A 19111-nucleotide genomic window follows, 5' to 3' on the forward strand; every position below is an offset into this window, starting at 1 on the left:
ACATTTTGAAATATGATTTATGAATGTGAAAGAAATCAAGATAAGAAATATTTTTAAATTATAATCATGTTAAGTTCGGGTGGGTCGGGAAAATTGGATTGGCTGATACTTATGCCTTCACCCAACCTAATTTGAGTTCGGCATTTTTTTTTTATTGTTGAACCTGGGGTTGAACCCAAGCTAATTATAGCCAGACATGACCTAAGGTCGAATTCTTTAACCCATCGGGGTCAAATTCTTCAACCCATCGGGTTCGGGTTTTTCCTGTCCAAGTTGCAACCCTAGTTCTAGACAACATGTTTTATACTAAATGGACTAAAAGTTTCAAAATGAGCTGATTCTTTGTACTTTGATCTTCTTTTGCTTGTAGTGAATAGGTAATATATATAAACTTTTTAAAGAAAGATTTCACTGAAGTAAAGTTGACAATATAGCTTGTCATGTACAAACTAATGCAAAACTGTTCCAAGAGTTATTTTTTCCACCAAGGAGATCCTAAGAGAGTGATAGGACTATTTGAAAGCTATGCGAATCAATAAGCATTTGTTAAATATATTAAATCATTAGAGAAAATGGGTTGTTGGGTAAAAGTGCAATACTTAGGACATTGCATAAAGGTGTTTGTCCCAACCTCTTAATGTTGTTCTCTTTTGCTTGTTTTCTTTCTTCTCAAGTTGTTGATTGCACTAATAAAAAAGTTGTTGCTTTCTTCTCATTTGTCAATTGATTATATCTTGTTTCACGTGCAACTTGTAAAAGTTTAGTTTTATCTGATTTTTTTATTTTTTTTTTATTTTAAATATTAACTATTAAACAAGAGTGGTCTCATAGATTGCTAGTATAACAAAGGAGAAAGAAAGTGCAGTCATGAGATTTTCAAGTTCAAAGACATATACTATTTGGATATGGAGTCGTCAAGTTGTACACACCCCAATTTGAATGAATCCTACTCGAAAAAGGTTAAAAAATACGTATTTTATCCAAATGAGTCTAATGGCCCAAAACCGTGAAAATAATGATATTATTTCAAAGAAATGCCTTAGATCTTGTAGTGGCTCTTGTAAGGATAAGGACTATTGGTATACCTAAGTTCTTAGCCCCCGAGATCTTCAGAATCAAAATAACGATCTCGGGGGTTGGAATTGTCAAACTATAGACATAAGATTTTCGAGTCTGAAGATCTCTACTACTTGGATATGTAGTCGTCATTATTTATTTTTTTCTTTTTTTTTTAAAGGGTGTGAATGGCACCCAAAAAATGAGTTCGAAAAACTTGTTTTGTTGTAGTAACTCTCGTAAGCATATCAATAAGTCTTTTTCTTGTGTATCCCAAGGCAAATGATTTATGGTTCTATGATGGGGGCATATGTCAGAGGGGGATGCCAAATTATCACAATTCTAATTAATATATTCAATCACATATGACCCTTTTGATATATTTGCTATTGCACAAGCCACCCACTAGTGTTTAATAACAAAAAATTCCTTTTTTTTTCATTTAGAGATAAAAACAATCGGACGAGTCATCATTGGACTGGTCAATGAGTTTGATGACTCATACTAGTATTGATTTTCGTTTGATTATCTCGTTGACCGAGACGACTCTCCTAGTCATCTTGGTGTTGACGAGTTTTATAACCATCTGATTTGATTTCTGCTATGAATAAAATTGCCTTCAAATTGGCATCTTCTTCGAAATAAAGGCTCCAAGCCACTTTTTTACTCCAAGGATTCCTCCTTCAAATCATTATTCATTACTTTAAAACACTATTTAAAACATTAAGAACCTAAAAAAAATAAATTACAAAAGAGAATTGTTATTAGCACCTGAACTTTAACTTATTGCACCCCAATTTCTTAAATTATTTATCACACCCCAATTCAAAATTAACACACTCAAAAGATTAATAGAAAGGTCTGTGTCAAATTATATATATATTAATTAATTTAATTTATTTTCATAAACAAGAAAATATTGCAAAGTTGGTGATTTACGATCAAACATAATTTGTGACAAATTTTCATTGAGCTTTGATTAATTGATTTATTTTTTATTTTTAAATATTGAAATTTATAAGGTATAGAAGTGGCATTTACATCATGTTACATGAAGAAAAAAAAAAGAAAAAAAGAAACAAAGGATAAAATTGACATTTAAAAAAAATGAAATGGGATACGATTGGAATTTGGTTCAGTTGTCCCAGCGGCGTTTATATTTGGACTTTTACACTGTGTTTGGATTGAGGGAAAGGAAGGGAAGAGAAACTCATTAAGGGAAGGGAAGGGAAGGGAAGAGAATACTAGTTTCTCTTCACCCTGTTTGGATTGAAAGAGAAAAGAAGAGAAAAAGTCAAATTTCTCCTGTTTGGTTAGGATTCATAAGAGAAGAGAAGAGAAATTATTATTGTCAAATGACTATTATGCCCTTCATAGTCTAAAAAATAAAATTATACTTGTATGATGATACAAAATATAAACAACTAAACGTTCAAGATCAGTTTGAGGGGTACCTTTCATTTGAATGCTTATAAATGAGAGTTTCTATTGCCACACCCACTTTTACTAAGAACATCCTAAGCAAAAGTTGGTGTGGCAATAGAATCTCTCTAATATAATAATTTTGTTAACAAGTGTCCTAAGGGAACACATAGAAATCCCTTATATTAGAGATGGATTTCTAGTTACACTTTCGAATGACTCATGAGGGAACATATGATCCTGATCATTTAACTCTTCTACAACGATATATCTTGTTGTAATGTTTTTGAAATATCCTAACTACATTTTTCTGCCCTTCTTCACATACCTACGTTTTTAAATAATGATTGCAATAATTTCCTACAGTATTCTATTGTAAATTAGAAATAGAGAATGATATACTCTTAATTTTTAAAATTTAGATATATTTTCAATTCATTTTGACGATTTATTAAAAAAATGAAGAGCAAAGTAGATATTCTAAATTTTTCAAATTTTTTTTGTAATTTTTTATTTGAGTATTCGTTTCACAACTATGATATATATATACACTATTGAAGTCGAAAAATAATAAAAAAAAACAAATAAATCTGAATCATTTTTACATTGTCAAGTTCAACATTTTTATTGTAGAATAAAACAAAATTTCAAAATTGTCAACTTCATTACTACAACAACGGATATATTTATCGTTATGGCTTTTATTGTCAAACGACACTTTTAAGGAATTTTGCGGTGGATATTTACTATTATATCTTTTTTTTCATTTTCTCTAACAAAATTTTAGGTTCTTGGAATTCTTAAGAGGGTTGACCATTTCTTAATGCTAACCTACTAACCATAGCATGCTTGTTATCTGCACAAAAATAACATCTGATATGTCAAATATGAAATTAAAACAATATACAAAGAAATTTAAAACTTTCCTTTATTGACATAATATTATTCACTAATGACATATGGATGATGACATTGGCTTGCTCCCAAAATATAGAATTAAAATCCTACCAAAAAAATTAAATTTCTAATAGTTACACATTCGCTTATTTTCAGTAACGAATACAGAGGCTTATTTTAAGTAACGAATACAGAGGATAACGTGAATTGCGAGGAATGAAATTATCTTCATCATAGAATGCTATCATCTGGGATCACTGCACTTTTTAGAACAATAATTATTCCCCCACTAATAATGTACCCACAATCTTCCCTGTTCCTTCTTGGACATTGTCTCTATTAATAATCTACAAAAATACAGAAACCCCATATCAGCTACACAAGATATTAGTTAGACACACAAGAGAAGCTAAGAATAAACATTATTACAAAAAATAAAAAAATAAAATGAAAAGTCAGGAAGCCAAATTAAGAAAATATGTTGATCTAAAAATGCAAATACAGAGAATGAGATTTACAAAAAGAATGATACCATTTGGGTATTTGTTTTTAGGGAGAATAACATTATAACATATTTACAGAAAAACAGGAAAACATAAATGGGTATTTGTTATTGAATAATGATGAATGCACACAGTAAATCATACGCGACTGATGTGGCAAGGGCATATAACCGCAGATCTTTTTCCTTGTGTATCCCGAAGAAAAATATATATGGTTCTGTGCCCTTGCCACGTCAACCGCATATGATTTACCATGTGCATTCATCACAACTGTTTGTTATTATCTAGATATTCACTGAAACAAATATTTTGGATCAAGTGGATCACTTCATTTAATATAGAATAAAATGAAGTTGCTGAATTTGACATAACAGTGAAAATGGACAGAATTATACGAAGAAATTCAAAGATTATTTTGTATCGTTCGGTACCCTAATATTTTTGCCAATCCTTGCATTCTTATCTACTATGGCTTTCCTTATGTGAGACCCTTCTCCAATACCAATGGGGACAAGGATGACATTCCCCTCCATCCCATTGCTTATTTGTATGTCAGCTGTCTGTCAAAGAAACACAAACATGAGAACAAAGACAAGACAACATATGCAAAAGGAAAAAAATTAAAAATTAAAATTAAAATAGTAGGCTTACTTGGTAAATATCAGCACCCATGACCATTGAATCCTCAATCACAACTTTATCACCAATTCAAGTCCGCATACCAATTACCGAGTCCTTGATCTTGCACCTCTACTCTTGATCAAGTTCTAGAGATAATCCAAACAATCGTTGAAATAAAATTCACAAAAAAAATGAGATGAATTTTCACATAAACTCTGCATAAATTTTCATTGATGACAATAAGACTGAGTTCTTACATTGAGGATGCAACCATCTCCAACGACACTATCCGTTATGATAGCATCCATTATCAGAGTAGGAGGCAGACAACGTGGCAGAGTGTAGACCGGGGACTCTCTATCATAGAAGCTAATATGAAAGTAGGAGTTTGTGTTAGCTCATATGGGCCCATGTTAGGCGAAAAATTTCATTTCGAAGTTAACATTACTGACTCGAAGTTGAATCGAGAAGTCATTTTCCTTGTGCTTTCCATGTTGGCTTGGTAGAATGCTTCAATATTTCTCATATCCTCCCAATACCCATCAAATATGTAGGACCGAACCTGATAAGGCAAAAGAGAACATAGTGTTCCTTCTAGTCCTATGTTTCATCATCTACACACACACACACACATTTTCACGCATGCATTAAGCTTGAGACCGACCTTCTATAGAAATTGCACTTGGTATAACTTCACTTGAAAACTCTTTTGTGTTGGGGAAGTACTCTGTTAGAAGCTTTATCATTGCATCTCTATTTATGGCATATATCCCCATACTTCCAAAACTACGAGCACCATCTTTGGCTTTTCTCGATCTTTCTATTTGAAACTTCTCCAACAAATTAAAAGTCCCAATTATGTGTTATGTACGTACTCCTCCTTCACTTTATTAACACTCCAATTAACAGAAACAAAAGCTAAAAAGAGAATAAGAATGCAAAGCCTAATCCAAAGCCTAATCTTGACCAAATTGAAATTCCTAAAACACAATTTCAATACCCTTTGCAGCATAAATTGAAACAAAATAATACATTTCCTCGATAAGATTGAATCAGACAATTGGTATGCTAAATATTCTTAACCCAATTGAATTTTTGAACCCTAGCTCAAACCCTAACACGATACCTATTCCTCCCTACCAAATCTAAAAATCCTAACACTAATCCTGACCAAATTAATATCGATCCATTCAATTCACAAACAATAGCATCAGAAATGTTCAATTTGGATGAGATGATGTAGATTAAATTCAAAATAACGAATCCATCAGGTAAAATCAAATTCAAATACAAATGAATTACAGTAAAATTAACTAATTAATAAACAAATCTAAATAAAATGACTAAATTTCAAAATTTTCAAGAGCAAATCCAACAAAACCAGACCATCAAAATGGGGAGGGAGAAAAAAATCATACTATTTTGCTAATAATACTATTTGTTTTTTAAAAGAAAAATCAGAAGAATGACAGAGAGAGAGAATACTTCAGGTCGTCTCCTAGTCGAGGTTGCCGCCTTCGTTCCCTCTCTCTACGATTTCTTCTTCGTCTCCTTTGTAAACATCTCTAGGGTTTCTATGAATTTTATTACTTGGGGTGTAACTAGTAATAGTTGGTCTGCCAATATCATGTTTCTTTGGAAATTTTAAAAATGACGAGGACAAATATGGAATGAAAAATTTCGTCTCCACTTCCCTATCGTCTCTCCATTTTTGGGGAACAAAATTCTGCATTTTTTTCCCTTCTCTGCATCCATTTTTCTTCTCTTCACTCCTCAGTTAATCCAAACAGGGGAAAAGCAGGGAAAACAGCATATTTTCTCTTCCCTTCCCTTCCCTTCCCTTCCCTCAATCCAAACACAGTGTAACGAACGGTTGGAGTTGGAGTTGGAGTTCGTCTTCGTCTACTACTGAAATTTACTGGAACAAGTTGGAAAGAAAGATGTCGTCAAAAACCCTAATTCGAACTGGTTTTTCTCTCTTCAATCGGTTCTTAAATCCTCCTTTTCAGCAGAAATCTTATTCAACTAACCATTCTCATATCTCTGAAATCTCTCCAAAGCTTTTTCCATCCTTTTCTAAGTTTCAACCATCAACTAATCTGCAAGAAAACGGCGCTGAAACCCTAAAACGAGTAGATTTTATGGGCCTTTTATACCCATGTGGCCTTCCTTCGCTTGAGTTCTTCTTGCCAGACGGTATTATTTTCAACCACCATTTTCTTCTGCATTTGTTCCAATTTATGCGTTTTTTTTTGGATTTCTAGGGCATGGATTTTTCTGAGATCTTTGTTTTTGTTCTTTACTACATTTTGTGTTTAATAGATTGGAAATAGTTATAGATCATGGAAAGATATAAAATTGAACTATAATTATTCTAGGTTAATGGGGTGTTGTGCTTTCAAGTGGGTTTAGTCCTCATGCTAGAATATTGCCAAGGTTTACATTGGTTTCAAGAAACACTTGCTTTCCACTGAGCCGCTTAATTGCTATGGTTGCTTCAAGAACATATTTTTAAGTGCTTTTTTTGTGTGCTAAAAACGGGTCTTTCGTTGCCAACAGATTGGCTCCTAAACACGCCTTTGGTTTGATTTTTTTTGTTGTTTTTTTAAGGTTTTATAATTGGTAAGTGCGATGAGAGATTTTGAATGATCTTTTTATATTCTTCCATACTTGGGATTTGTAAGGTTGGCCGTCACCTTGTTCACAATGAGTCAGTTGACATGGTCATATTTTCTAGAGTTGTACTTAACATCTTAACCATATGCAACTACATAACAGAAACATTTCAATTTCAATGTCTTTACTTGCTTGCTTGACATGTTTGTGTGGATGTCAACCGGTGTTGTCATATGCGATCCCATGTGCCAACTTAGATAAAAAATCATGGCATATGTGATTATGTCATTATGATGCATATGCATTGGCATATGCGACTGCATACTGCAATATGCTATCGCATACAGTAATATGCGATCATTATAATTTTAACAACATCTTATAAATGATGGTTGACGGTTTTTCCTCTTATAAATCCACATACACATATATTCATTATGTTATGGTATGACTATAGGGTGTAAGGAATTCATTAAAGCTATCGGGCTGGTTATACTTGTTAGGGAATTCATTTATTTGTTTATTTATTAGTTATCCAATTCTGAGGGATGCATAGGATTCAATAACCAATACCACAACTAACAGGTATGGAGCTGTTGTTGGAGGATGTTTCTGATATGATTAAATTATTTGGTTTGTTTTTTCTGTTTTAATTTTCTTTCTTACTTATTGGACCACCTGTTACCAATAGATTGGAGTGAAAGTAAAAAAGAATATGGTTCTTTCTCCTTTTTTTTTTTTGTTGCTATCGTCTTTTGCTTGTTTGTTTTTGTATGTTCTATTTTCTTGGTAAAGCTTTTAGTTTCAATATGTACGTTTCTGGATTCATTTTTCACCTTTACTCATCTTCTCTAGTGAAAATTCAGTTTAAGTTGTATAAATTGATGATGAGAGTGAAAAGCAATATGATTTCATTGTTTGATAGGTCCTATACAATGGTGGTGAAATATGCTTTGAGGCTTTTGGATTTAGTGATATGTTCTTTAGTTAGTTATAAGGCAATGAAGACTTATGACTATGATCATTGTTCTCATGTGGTTTCTACTCTAATACCTTGATGTACATCCTTGCATTGTGGTACATTGTTTTGGTTTCACTTGTATTGTTCCTAGGATGTAGATGATGTCTCTCTAGATCTAGATGAAGTTTTAATTGAAAAAGTAATCCAATCCGGTTAGTGCATATCTTTACTGATCCATTTTGAAATGCATTTCCCTCCTTAAATCAAAGGGGAGATTGTGATAGCAATCTTCTATGTATTGATCCCTTTCCTGTAGGGAGGGGGAAACTATCTTAGAAGATAACTAGAGTAGTGGATTGACCCTAGTATCTAAGGACATAGCCACCAAAACCCTGGCATAAACCCTGCAAATGACAACCAAGCAAATGGCATCTCTCACGACTTTGATAGTTTGTGCATCTTGAGTAGTTGACTGCCATTTAGGAAATATACCATTAAGTTGGAATCGAGAGTTAAAGATAGAAGGGTTATGATTTTTGTTAACGAGGCCTATGAGCTAGACTGCCTTTGTTACAGCTAGCAATAGGACTCTCAATTAACTTCACAAGATTCCTCACCTAGCAATGATTTTTATGAAAATGTCATTGCACATCGATAATACCAAACTTTTTTTTACACTCAAATATAATCCTTACTTTTTAGGGATACTTGTAAAAAACATTATGATTGGTGGAGGTTGCTAACGTCCCCATAAGTTAACATTCTTCATGTATATATATGTGGGATTATATAAACTAAAATACACGGCCATACTTTACAGGGTCAAGACCAAGGCATAAACTCTTGTTTCTTCAACTTGGACGAGCAATCGAGTTTGGATAGTTAAAGAAATAGTAAAAAGGTTATGGTTCAGATATTGCAATCATTTCAAATTTTGTTGATCCATCGATTGGAAGATCTAGATTGTTAGCAGAAATATGGGGACTACATACCCCAAGAGGTGTAAAATTTTCACTTGATTCTCTGTCATCATATAATCTCAACTAAGCTATCTTTAATATGTGAACCTCACATTCATTAGTTTAAAACACTATTTAAACACATTAAGAACTTAAAAAAAATAAATTACAAAAGAGAATTGCTATTAGCACCTGAACTTTAAGTTATTGCACCCCAATTTCTTAAATTATTTATCACACCCCAATTCAAAATTAACACACTCTCAAAAGATTAATAGAAAGGTATGTCTCAAATTATATATATATATATATATATATATATATATATATATATGTATATATGTATATATATATGTATATATGTATATATATATATATATATATATATATATATATATATATATGTATATATGTATATATATTAATTATTTTAATTTATTTTCATAAACAAGAAAGTATTGCAAAATTGGTGATTTACTATCAAACATAATTTGTGACAAATTTTCATTGAGCTTTGATTAATTGATTTGGTTTGATTTTTAAATATTGAAATTTATAAGGTATAGAAGTTGCATTTACATCATGGTACATGAAGAAAAAAAAGAAACAAAGGATAAAATTGACATTTAAAAAAAATGAAATGGGATACGATTGGAATTTGGTTCGGTTGTCCCAGCGGCATTTATATTTGGAGTTTTAAAGGACGGTTGGAGTTGGAGTTGGTCTACTAGTTAAATTTACTGGAACAAGTTGGAAGAAAGATGTCGTCAAAAACCCTAACTCGAACTGGTTTTTCTCTCTTCAATCGGTTCTTAAATCCCCCTTTTCAGCAGAAATCTTATTCAACTATCCATTCTCATATCTCTGAAATCTCTCCAAAGCTTTTTCCATCCTTTTTTAAGTTTCAACCATCAACTAATCTGCAAGAAAACGACGCTGAAACCCTAAAACGAGTAGATTTTATGGGCCTTTTATACCCATGTGGCCTTCCTTCGCTTGTGTTCTTCTTACCAGATGGTATTATTTTCAACCACCATTTTCTTTTGCATTTGTTCCAATTTATGTGTTTTTTTCGGATTTCTAGGGCATGGATTTTTCTGAGATCTTTGTTTTTGTTCTTTACTACATTTTGTGTTTAATAGATTGGAAAAAGTTATAGATCATGGAAAGATATAAAATTGAGCTATAATTATTCCCGGTTAATGGGGTGTTGTGCTTTCAAGTGGGTTTAGTCCTCATGCTAAAATATTGCCAAAGTTTACATTGGTTTCAAGAAACACTTGCTTTCCACTGAGCCGCTTAATTGCTATGGTTGCTTCAAGAACATATTTTTAAGTGCTTTTTTTGTGTGCTAAAAACGGGTCTTTCGTTGCCAACAGATTGGCTCCTAAACACGCCTTTGGTTTGATTTTTTTTGTTGTTTTTTTAAGGTTTTATAATTGGTAAGTGCGATGAGAGATTGAGAATGATCTTTTTATATTTTCTTCCATACTTGGGATTTGTAAGGTTGGCTGTCACCTTGTTCACAATGAGTCAGTTGACATGGTCATATTTTCTAGAGTTGTACTTAACATATTAACTGTATGCAACTACATAACAGAAACATTTCAAGTTCAATGTCTTTACTGGCTTGCTTGACATGTTTGTGTGCATGTCAACCAGTGTTGTCATATGCGATCCCATGCGCCAACTTAGATAACAAATCATGGCATATGCGACTGCATACTGCAATATGCTATCGCATACAGTAATATGCGATCATTATAATTTTAACAACTTCTTATAAATGATGGTTGATGGTTTTTCCTCTTATAAATCCACATACACACATATTCATTATGTTATGGTATGACTATAGGGTGTAAGGAATTCATTAAAGCTATCGGGCTGGTTATACTTGTTAGGGAATTCATTTATTTGTTTATTTATTAGTTATCCGATTCTGAGGGATGCATAGGATTCAGTAACCAATACCACAACTAACAGGTATGGAGCTGTTGTTGGAGGATGTTTCTGATAGGATTAAATTATTTGGTTTGTTTTTTCTGTTTTAATTTTCTTTCTTACTTATTGGACCACCTGTTACCAATAGATTGGAGTGAAAGTAAAAAAGAATATGGTTCTTTCTCCTTTTTTTTTTGTTGCTGTTGTCTTTTGCTTGTTTGTATTTGTATGTTCTATTTTCTTGGTAAAGCTTTTAGTTTCAATATGTACGTTTCTGGATTCATTTTTCACCTTTACTCATCTTCTCTAGTGAAAATTCAGTTTAAGTTGTATAAATTGATGATGAGAGTGAAAAGCAATATGATTTCATTGTTTGATAGGTCCTATACAATGGTGGTGAAATATGCTTTGAGACTTTTGGATTTAGTGATATGTTCTTTAGTTAGTTATAAGGCAATGAAGACTTATGACTATGAGCATTGTTCTCATGTGGTTTCTACTCTAATACCTTGATGTACATCCTTGCATTGTGGTACATTGTTTTGGTTTCACTTGTATTGTTCCTAGGATGTAGATGATGTCTCTCTAGATCTAGATGAAATTTTAATTGAAAAAGTAATCCAATCCGGTTAGTGCATATCTTTACTGATCCATTTTGAAATGCATTTCCCTCCTTAAATCAAAGGGGAGATTGTGATAGCAATCTTCTATGTATTGATCCCTTTCCTGTAGGGAGGGGGAAACTATCTTAGAAGATAACTAGAGTAGTGGATTGACCCTAGTATCTAAGGACATAGCCACCAAAACCCTGGCATAAACCCTGCAAATGACAACCAAGCAAATGGCATCTCTCACGACTTTGATAGTTTGTGCATCTTGAGTAGTTGACTGCCATTTAGGAAATATACCATTAAGTTGGAATCGAGAGTTAAAGATAGAAGGGTTATGATTTTTGTTAACGAGGCCTATGAGCTAGACTGCCTTTGTTACAGCTAGCAATAGGACTCTCAATTAACTTCACAAGATTCCTCACCTAGCAATGATTTTTATGAAAATGTCATTGCACATCGATAATACTAAACTTTTTTTTACACTCAAATATAATCCTTACTTTTTAGGGATACTTGTAAAAAACATTATGATTGGTGGAGGTTGCTAACGTCCCCATAATACCCTAAAAGTTAACATTCTTCATTTATATATATGTGGGATTATATAAACTAAAATACACGGCCTTACTTTATAGGGTCAAGACCAAGGCATAAACTCTTGTTTCTTCAACTTGGACGAGCAATCGAGTTTGGATAGTTAAAGAAATAGTAAAAAGGTTATGGTTCAGATATTGCAATCACTTCAAATTTTGTTGATCCATCGATTGGAAGATCTAGATTGTTAGCAGAAATATGGGGACTACATACCCCAAGAGGTGTAAAATTTTCACTTGACTCTCTGTCATCATATAATCTCAACTAAGCTATCTTTAATATGTGAACCTCACATTCATTAGTTTAAAACACTATTTAAACACATTAAGAACTTAAAAAAAATAAATTACAAAAGAGAATTGCTATTAGCACCTGAACTTTAAGTTATTGCACCCCAATTTCTTAAATTATTTATCACACCCCAATTCAAAATTAACACATTCTCAAAAGATTAATAGAAAGGTATGTCTCAAATTAATTTTATATATATATATAAATTATTTTAATTTATTTTCATAAACAAGAAAATATTGCAAAATTGGTGATTTACGGTCAAACATAATTTGTGACAAATTTTCATTGAGCTTTGATTAATTGATTTGGTTTGATTTTTAAATATTTTATAAGGTATAGAAGTTGCATTTACATCATGTTACATGAAGTAAAAAACGAAACAAAGGATAAAATTGACATTTAAAAAAAATGAAATGGGATATGATTGGAAATTGGTTCGGTTGTCCCAGCGGCATTTATATTTGGAGTTTTAAAGGACGGTTGGAGTTGGAGTTGGTCTACTAGTGAAATTTACTGGAACAAGTTGGAAGAAAGATGTTGTCAAAAACCCTAACTCGAACTGGTTTTTCTCTCTTCAATCGGTTCTTAAATCCCCCTTTTCAGCAGAAATCTTATTCAATTATCCATTCTCATATCCCTGAAACTCTCCAAAGCTTTTTCCATCCTTTTTTAAGTTTCAACCATCAACTAATCTGCAAGAAAATGACGCTGAAACCCTAAAACGAGTAGATTTTATGGGCCTTTTATACCCATGTGGCCTTCCTTCGCTTAAGTTCTTCTTACCAGGCAGTATTATTTTGAACCACTATTTTCTTTTGCATTTGTTCCAATTTATGCGTTTTTTTCGGATTTCTAGGGCATGGATTTTTCTGAGATCTTTGTTTTTGTTCTTTACTACATTTTGTGTTTAATAGATTGGAAATGGTTATAGATCATGGAAAGATATAAAATTGAGCTATAATTATTCTAGGTTAATGGGGTGTTGTGCTTTCAAGTGGATTTAGTCCTCATGCTAGAATATTGCCAAGGTTTTCATTGGTTTCAAGAAACACTTGCCTTCCACTGAGCCGCTTAATTGCTATGGTTGCTTCAAGAACATATTTTGAAGTGCTTTTTTGTGTGCTAAAAACGGGTCTTTTGTTGCCAACAGATTGGCTCCTAAACACGCCTTTGGTTTGATTTTTTTTGTTGTTTTTTAAGGTTTTATAATTGGTAAGTGCGATGAGAGATTGAGAATGATCTTTTTATCACAATGAGTTAGTTGACATGGTCATATTTTCTGAAGTTGTACTTAACATCTTAACCATATGCAACTACATAACAGAAACATTTCAATTTCAATGTCTTTACTGGCTTGCTTGACATGTTTGTGTGCATGTCAACCAGTGTTGTCCTATGCGATCCCATGTCAGGGTTGTCATTTTGTTTGGTTGTCATTTGCAGGGTTCATGTCAGGGTTTTGGTGACTATGTCCTTGGACACTAGGGTTCAATCTACCCCAATGATAAATTAAGAAAAAGTAGATTGATTTGGTCATGTGCAACAAAGAACAATAACTGTCACAGATAGAAGGAATATGCAAGTTGAAGGTTCAAAAAAACGAGAGAAGACTGAAACAAAGGTGGACTTGAAAGTGGATATGACCACACTCGAAATAACAGCAGTTATAGCTTTAGACATAATTGAAAAGAGAACTGGGTTCGTCTGACCGACCGTAAATTTTTGGAGGCCATTAGAAGTGAGGATTCTTGTGAAGTGTCCTGCTCTTAAAATGGATTCCCGCCTAAAGAAGGTTCCTCCATGTCACACAAGCAGGTTATTTCAGCTGTGGGCTGTCTCGATAATGATGTGGTTATTAGATAGTAAGCCCCAGTCCTGCCGGAGCAAGGAATCTCTATCTTAAAGACCTTTTCCATTGCCACACCCCTTCTCTCGGTTCCATCCTCTTTTCTTCCTCATATTGAGAGCCTCCCCCCCACCCCCAAACACACACACACAACATATCCACACCCACCCAGCCCACACACAAGAAGTTTGAGCATGGTGGTAATGATACAAGCCTGAGTCAAAAATAGGCTGCAAAGAAGGGAAAATGGATGATGTGCATGTAAGGTATGCACATGCACTGCAATTTGGGGCAAGTACCACACGATATTTTTATGTAGCCAAAATCCTGGTTGTGGATGGGGTTAGCAATTAGGTTGATATGAAAACAAACTGTCTTGCTTGTTTAGTCTTTAGTCTGAACTAACTGCTTTGATGACATTTGTGCTTGAAAATTCCACCTTAGGTTCAATAATACCCTGATTTTTTTTAGATAGAGAGTTTTTCTTTAAGATGCTGGAAATATATCTTATAAATAAAGGATCTGTCTTGGTTCTGTCCTACAGGTGGTTCTTCTTCATCAAGTGATCCTGTCCTCTTACTTCCCAAAAGGACATTTCAACCTAGCCTTATCAAGCGGAAGAGGACCCATGGATTCTTTGCTCGGTCTCTCTCTCTCTTTGTGTGTGTGTGTGTGTGTGTGTGTGTGTGTGTGTGTGTGTATGTGTGTTGTTGGACATGACTAATGTGCTTTATGTGTGCATACAGTAAGGAGACGAAGGGAGGGCGGAGAGTCATTGCTCGCAGGGTTGCCAAGGGTCGATATAGAATCACAGCATAACAACTCCGTCTTTAGCAGGGTTCAAGCAAATCAAGATTGGCATAAACTAATACCTTCTTGAGTACTTTTAGACTTTGCATGCTTAGAGTAACCATTACAAAGAAATCTCTTTTAGATCATCGACTCAGCCTTTGTTGAGGCTAAAAAAAGGAATCTATGTTCCTCAGATGCTTCTTCGTATCTTTTAATTGTTGACTTCCAGTCTCTGTTCTACATTACCTTTCAGGAAATCTTCTTTACTTTGAGGATTGTAACTGCACATTTGTGTCTTTTGATCTAAAAGATCATTCCCAACATCTTCGTATCTTTTAAATGTCCATTGAATCTGGTCAACAACTTGCGAGAAAAATTTGAAGATTCAAATAAAAATGATTAAATTTATGAATATTTTAAATATACTTACTCAATCTTGGAGTTTTTAATCCAGCTAACTTCCATTGATTTTGGGCTGGAGTCACTTATGAGCTGAATTCAAAGTCGATTTGAGTTTTTACATATCTCGTCTCTACATCCTCTTGCCATCTTCGATTTATTTCCTAAAAGCTCTTCATGCTTTCAACTTGGAGTTTTTGAGTTGTGAAAATGACACCACTTGTCATTAAATTTGTTAATGACAAATTATATATTTATTTTTTCACTCATGAAATTGGATCATTGATAAGATTGTATGTATTTTCTTTTCTTATATCTTATAAATTTAAGCATTGTAGTTGTACTTGTAACCTACTTGCATGCCTGAATTATATATATAGCTCAATCAAATATACAAACCATGTTTTTTAAACTAATAAAATGTGTCTTGTTCTGTAAGAGTACCTTTCTCCATGACACTCATATTGACTCGAAGAGTCAGATCTTTTAAACTGGTTTAAATATATTTAATGAATAATGATTTCCTAATTAGAAAGTCTTCACTCGATCAATACTCGGTTAATGTGTTTGGACATGGAACCATAGATCTGTTTCTTCGGGATATACAATTGCAAATTCTCATAAAAGATGTGCATGTGTGTATCTTGAGAAAATCGATCTATGGTTCTGTCTCGAGTGAAGACTTTCTAGTTAGAATATCAACACTCATATTTAATAAAATAATGATGAATGCACACAACCTTGGTACGAGTGAAGACTTTCTAGTTGGAATATCAACACCCATATTTAATAGAGTAATGATGAATGCACGCAATCTTGGTATGCAGTTCTCGTGACAAGGGCACAAAATCGCACATCTTTTTTCTTGTGTATCCCGATGAAAATGATCTATGATTTTATGCCCTTACCACGTCAGCAATGTATCAAAACCATGCGCATTCATCACGATTCTATTTAATATTTTTTTTATTTATATATTCATAAAATTACATTTTTGTTATCATAAGGTGCAATAGTAGACTCTCATACACAAAATCTATATTTTACTCAGAGAATGCAGAGTAGAAGTGGTTGGACACCAAAATTTCAGATTTGAATTCCTATAAAGCCCCCACTTTAATATTTAAACGCAATATAATCATAATAATTTTTGTCAAAAACTAAGAATATTGCAATCGCACGTCTTATTTGTTATCAAAATTACAAAATATCATTTTTATCATGTAATCTTTAAAAACACTCTTTAATTAATATTTTAAATTACCCCCTTTAGATACATGTTCATTTCCACACCTTCTAATATAATATAAAACTTAATTGACTACCAATTATCTAGTTTAAGCATACTTTATCTTGATCTAATATAAGTATAAAGTATCTATATTAAGAATAAAAGGTGCAAGAAATCTTAAAGAGACCTCATAAGTATTTTAAATAAAAGAAAGGCATAAAACTAGAAACAACACATGAACTTACTCTAAGCTTTTCCACTCTCCAATGAAGGGGTACTTAGCCTAATGTCATTGCAAGAGAGGGAGGATAAGAGATGAAAGAACTTTTCTTCATTTCATGGAGAAACTTACAAAGTCTTCTTCTTCTACTTCTTACAAGAGTATTTAGCTAAAAAAAATAACTTGAAGATAAAAATAAAAAAAAATAAGAGAATAGGCTAAGAGCCTTAGATTAAAGGAGTCTTGGATAAGAGAACCAAGAGAGACCTTTCTTTAGAGATTGAGGCTCTATTTATAGAGAAAAATGTGTGTAGTAGAGTTTAAAAGTAGTCTCCACTTTTCTTTGCACAAAAAGACAAAAGAGGAGAATATGAGTTAAGGATTAGGGCATTCCAAAGTGGACCCAAATGCTTTTTCCTTGAGATTTTGATTCCAAATTGTTGATTTTCTGCACAAGAAATACACGTAATTAGATTTATCTAGTAAATGAATTTATTTATATATAATTTAGCCTAATTAACATGCAACATGGTGCTTTGAGGCTTATCATGATTATTACCTTAATACGGAGAAATATGAACAAAAATGAATATAAATGTCAGGAAAATGTGCGTATAATTGAGTGTTTCGAGACACTCATCAGGTGCTCAATTTTCTTTGAAGTCTGATGGTTAAATCCTTGACTTGTAAGTGGCGAACTTGGACCTTCTTGTCAAACGTGCGAGTGACTCTTCTCTGATAAGTTTGCACGTGGTACAAAATTCTAAGTTGTTTTTCTTCAATCAAGTTTAGTTCTTCGGTCCCTTTTCTATTAAGACCTTGAGATACAAGATTTATATCTCAACGGGTAAGACTGCTTCTGTACACCTGTAATGTGAATGGTAGCTTCTCTGACCAATCCAATTGCGATTGACACATTTTCTTAATGATTGCCTTGAGACTCTTATTAGCTGCTTCAACTGCTCAATTAATCTAAGGACGGTAAGAAGATGATTTGTCATGCCTGATTTTGAACTTTGAACATAGAGTAATGACCTAAACTTTGATGTACGACCCATTATCAGAGATCAGCTCAAAAGGTACCCCTATATTGCTGATAATATGTGCTTAAATGAACTTTGCAATTCGAGATGTAGTGAGGATAGTGCTAATACATATTTTAACATCTTTTTTCATTCCATTGATATGGGTGAGTATTTATTCCGTGTTGAACAATACCCAAGCTTGTACCTAACATATCCTCATAAGATCACACGAATAAATCTTTTAAAATTTCTGAGTAAATTCATTATCCCTTCGTGTTCCTCTAGGGATAAGATGGTTTCTATCTGAATTCCTTGGGAATTATTTTTCAAAGTCAATGACTTTTGCTTTCTGATTAAAGGTTGATTCCGACCCTTATCTTCTTGTTCAAGAGAGAAATCTATCAGATTATTAGTTAATTCGTTAATACGCTCGAGGTATTCAAAAATTTCCTTTATCCAATCAAATTTAGATGGGGCGACAGACACCTTTATAGACTCGAGAAACTAAATCGATTTAACAGGTAAAGAGTATACTTGATCTAAAGAAAACATGACATTGATGGATTGATAAAAATATTGAACTCTAGCTAACCCAAATGACTCATGAAAACTTAAAACAAGTACCCACGATGGGTTTGATTACAGACTATGGACTCCAGATATTGCTTGCAATCGGCATGACTGAGGCACTATGATCTTTAGGGAATAACTATGTAATTTTGAAAGATTTTGGGATCATTTCTGACGATTGACTTTCTGCTGACATTTTATCCTGACTTACGACTCTAGTTAGGCGGTGGACGATTGAGCTTAGGTACAGTAATAACCCTGAAACCTAGTCGAAGGTGGATTTAATCAATTTCAGTCTTACCCCCTTGATAACATTTTAAATGAATCCTGAGATTTTATTGAATTTTATGCACCAATCCATTAAACAATTCATTCATGCAATGATTATTTTAAAAAGAAAAATGATTTTATTGAATTATTGAAAATCATTGACAAATAATATTTTCATTGAATAACAACTTTCAATAAATTTGATTTAAACTATTTTTTTGATAAATCATTTTTTTCTTTTTTAGAAAAATACATTTTAGTAATTTTCCAAGGTTCATGC

At 33.0% G+C, this 19111-nt stretch overlaps 1 protein-coding gene and 1 long non-coding RNA gene across 8 annotated transcripts; one reads left to right on the forward strand and one right to left on the reverse strand.

Moving 5' to 3' along the window:
- Positions 1–3382: 3382 nt before the first annotated feature.
- On the reverse strand, positions 3383–6076 carry LOC147386572 (uncharacterized). 6 transcript variants are annotated; one of them, XR_015171795.1, is made up of 5 exons: positions 5985–6076; positions 4757–5113; positions 4530–4645; positions 4310–4438; positions 3383–3722 (listed from the first exon to the last, which is right to left on the reverse strand). It is a non-coding gene; the product is annotated as an uncharacterized LOC147386572 (long non-coding RNA). The 6 variants fall into 6 exon arrangements; XR_015171793.1 differs by having other exon boundaries at positions 4757–5329; XR_015171794.1 differs by lacking the exon at positions 5985–6076 and adding an exon at positions 5164–5976 and having other exon boundaries at positions 4757–5061.
- Positions 6077–6274: 198 nt separating this feature from the next.
- LOC147386573 (Ribosomal protein L34) lies at positions 6275–15441 on the forward strand. 2 transcript variants are annotated; one of them, XM_086422746.1, is made up of 3 exons: positions 6275–6695; positions 14869–14968; positions 15071–15441. In XM_086422746.1, exons 1-3 carry the CDS (start codon positions 6440–6442, stop codon positions 15141–15143), a joined length of 429 nt encoding a protein of 142 aa, XP_086278872.1. In that variant the 5' UTR covers positions 6275–6439; the 3' UTR covers positions 15144–15441. The 2 variants fall into 2 exon arrangements, with proteins under 2 accessions (XP_086278872.1, XP_086278873.1); XM_086422747.1 differs by lacking the exon at positions 6275–6695 and adding an exon at positions 9564–10052.
- The last annotated feature ends 3670 nt before the right edge of the window (positions 15442–19111 follow it).

The sequence above is a fragment of the Akebia trifoliata genome, chromosome 14, assembly GCF_017979445.1.
Source record: "Akebia trifoliata isolate Shusen 1 chromosome 14, ASM1797944v1, whole genome shotgun sequence".
NCBI lineage: Eukaryota > Viridiplantae > Streptophyta > Magnoliopsida > Ranunculales > Lardizabalaceae > Akebia > Akebia trifoliata.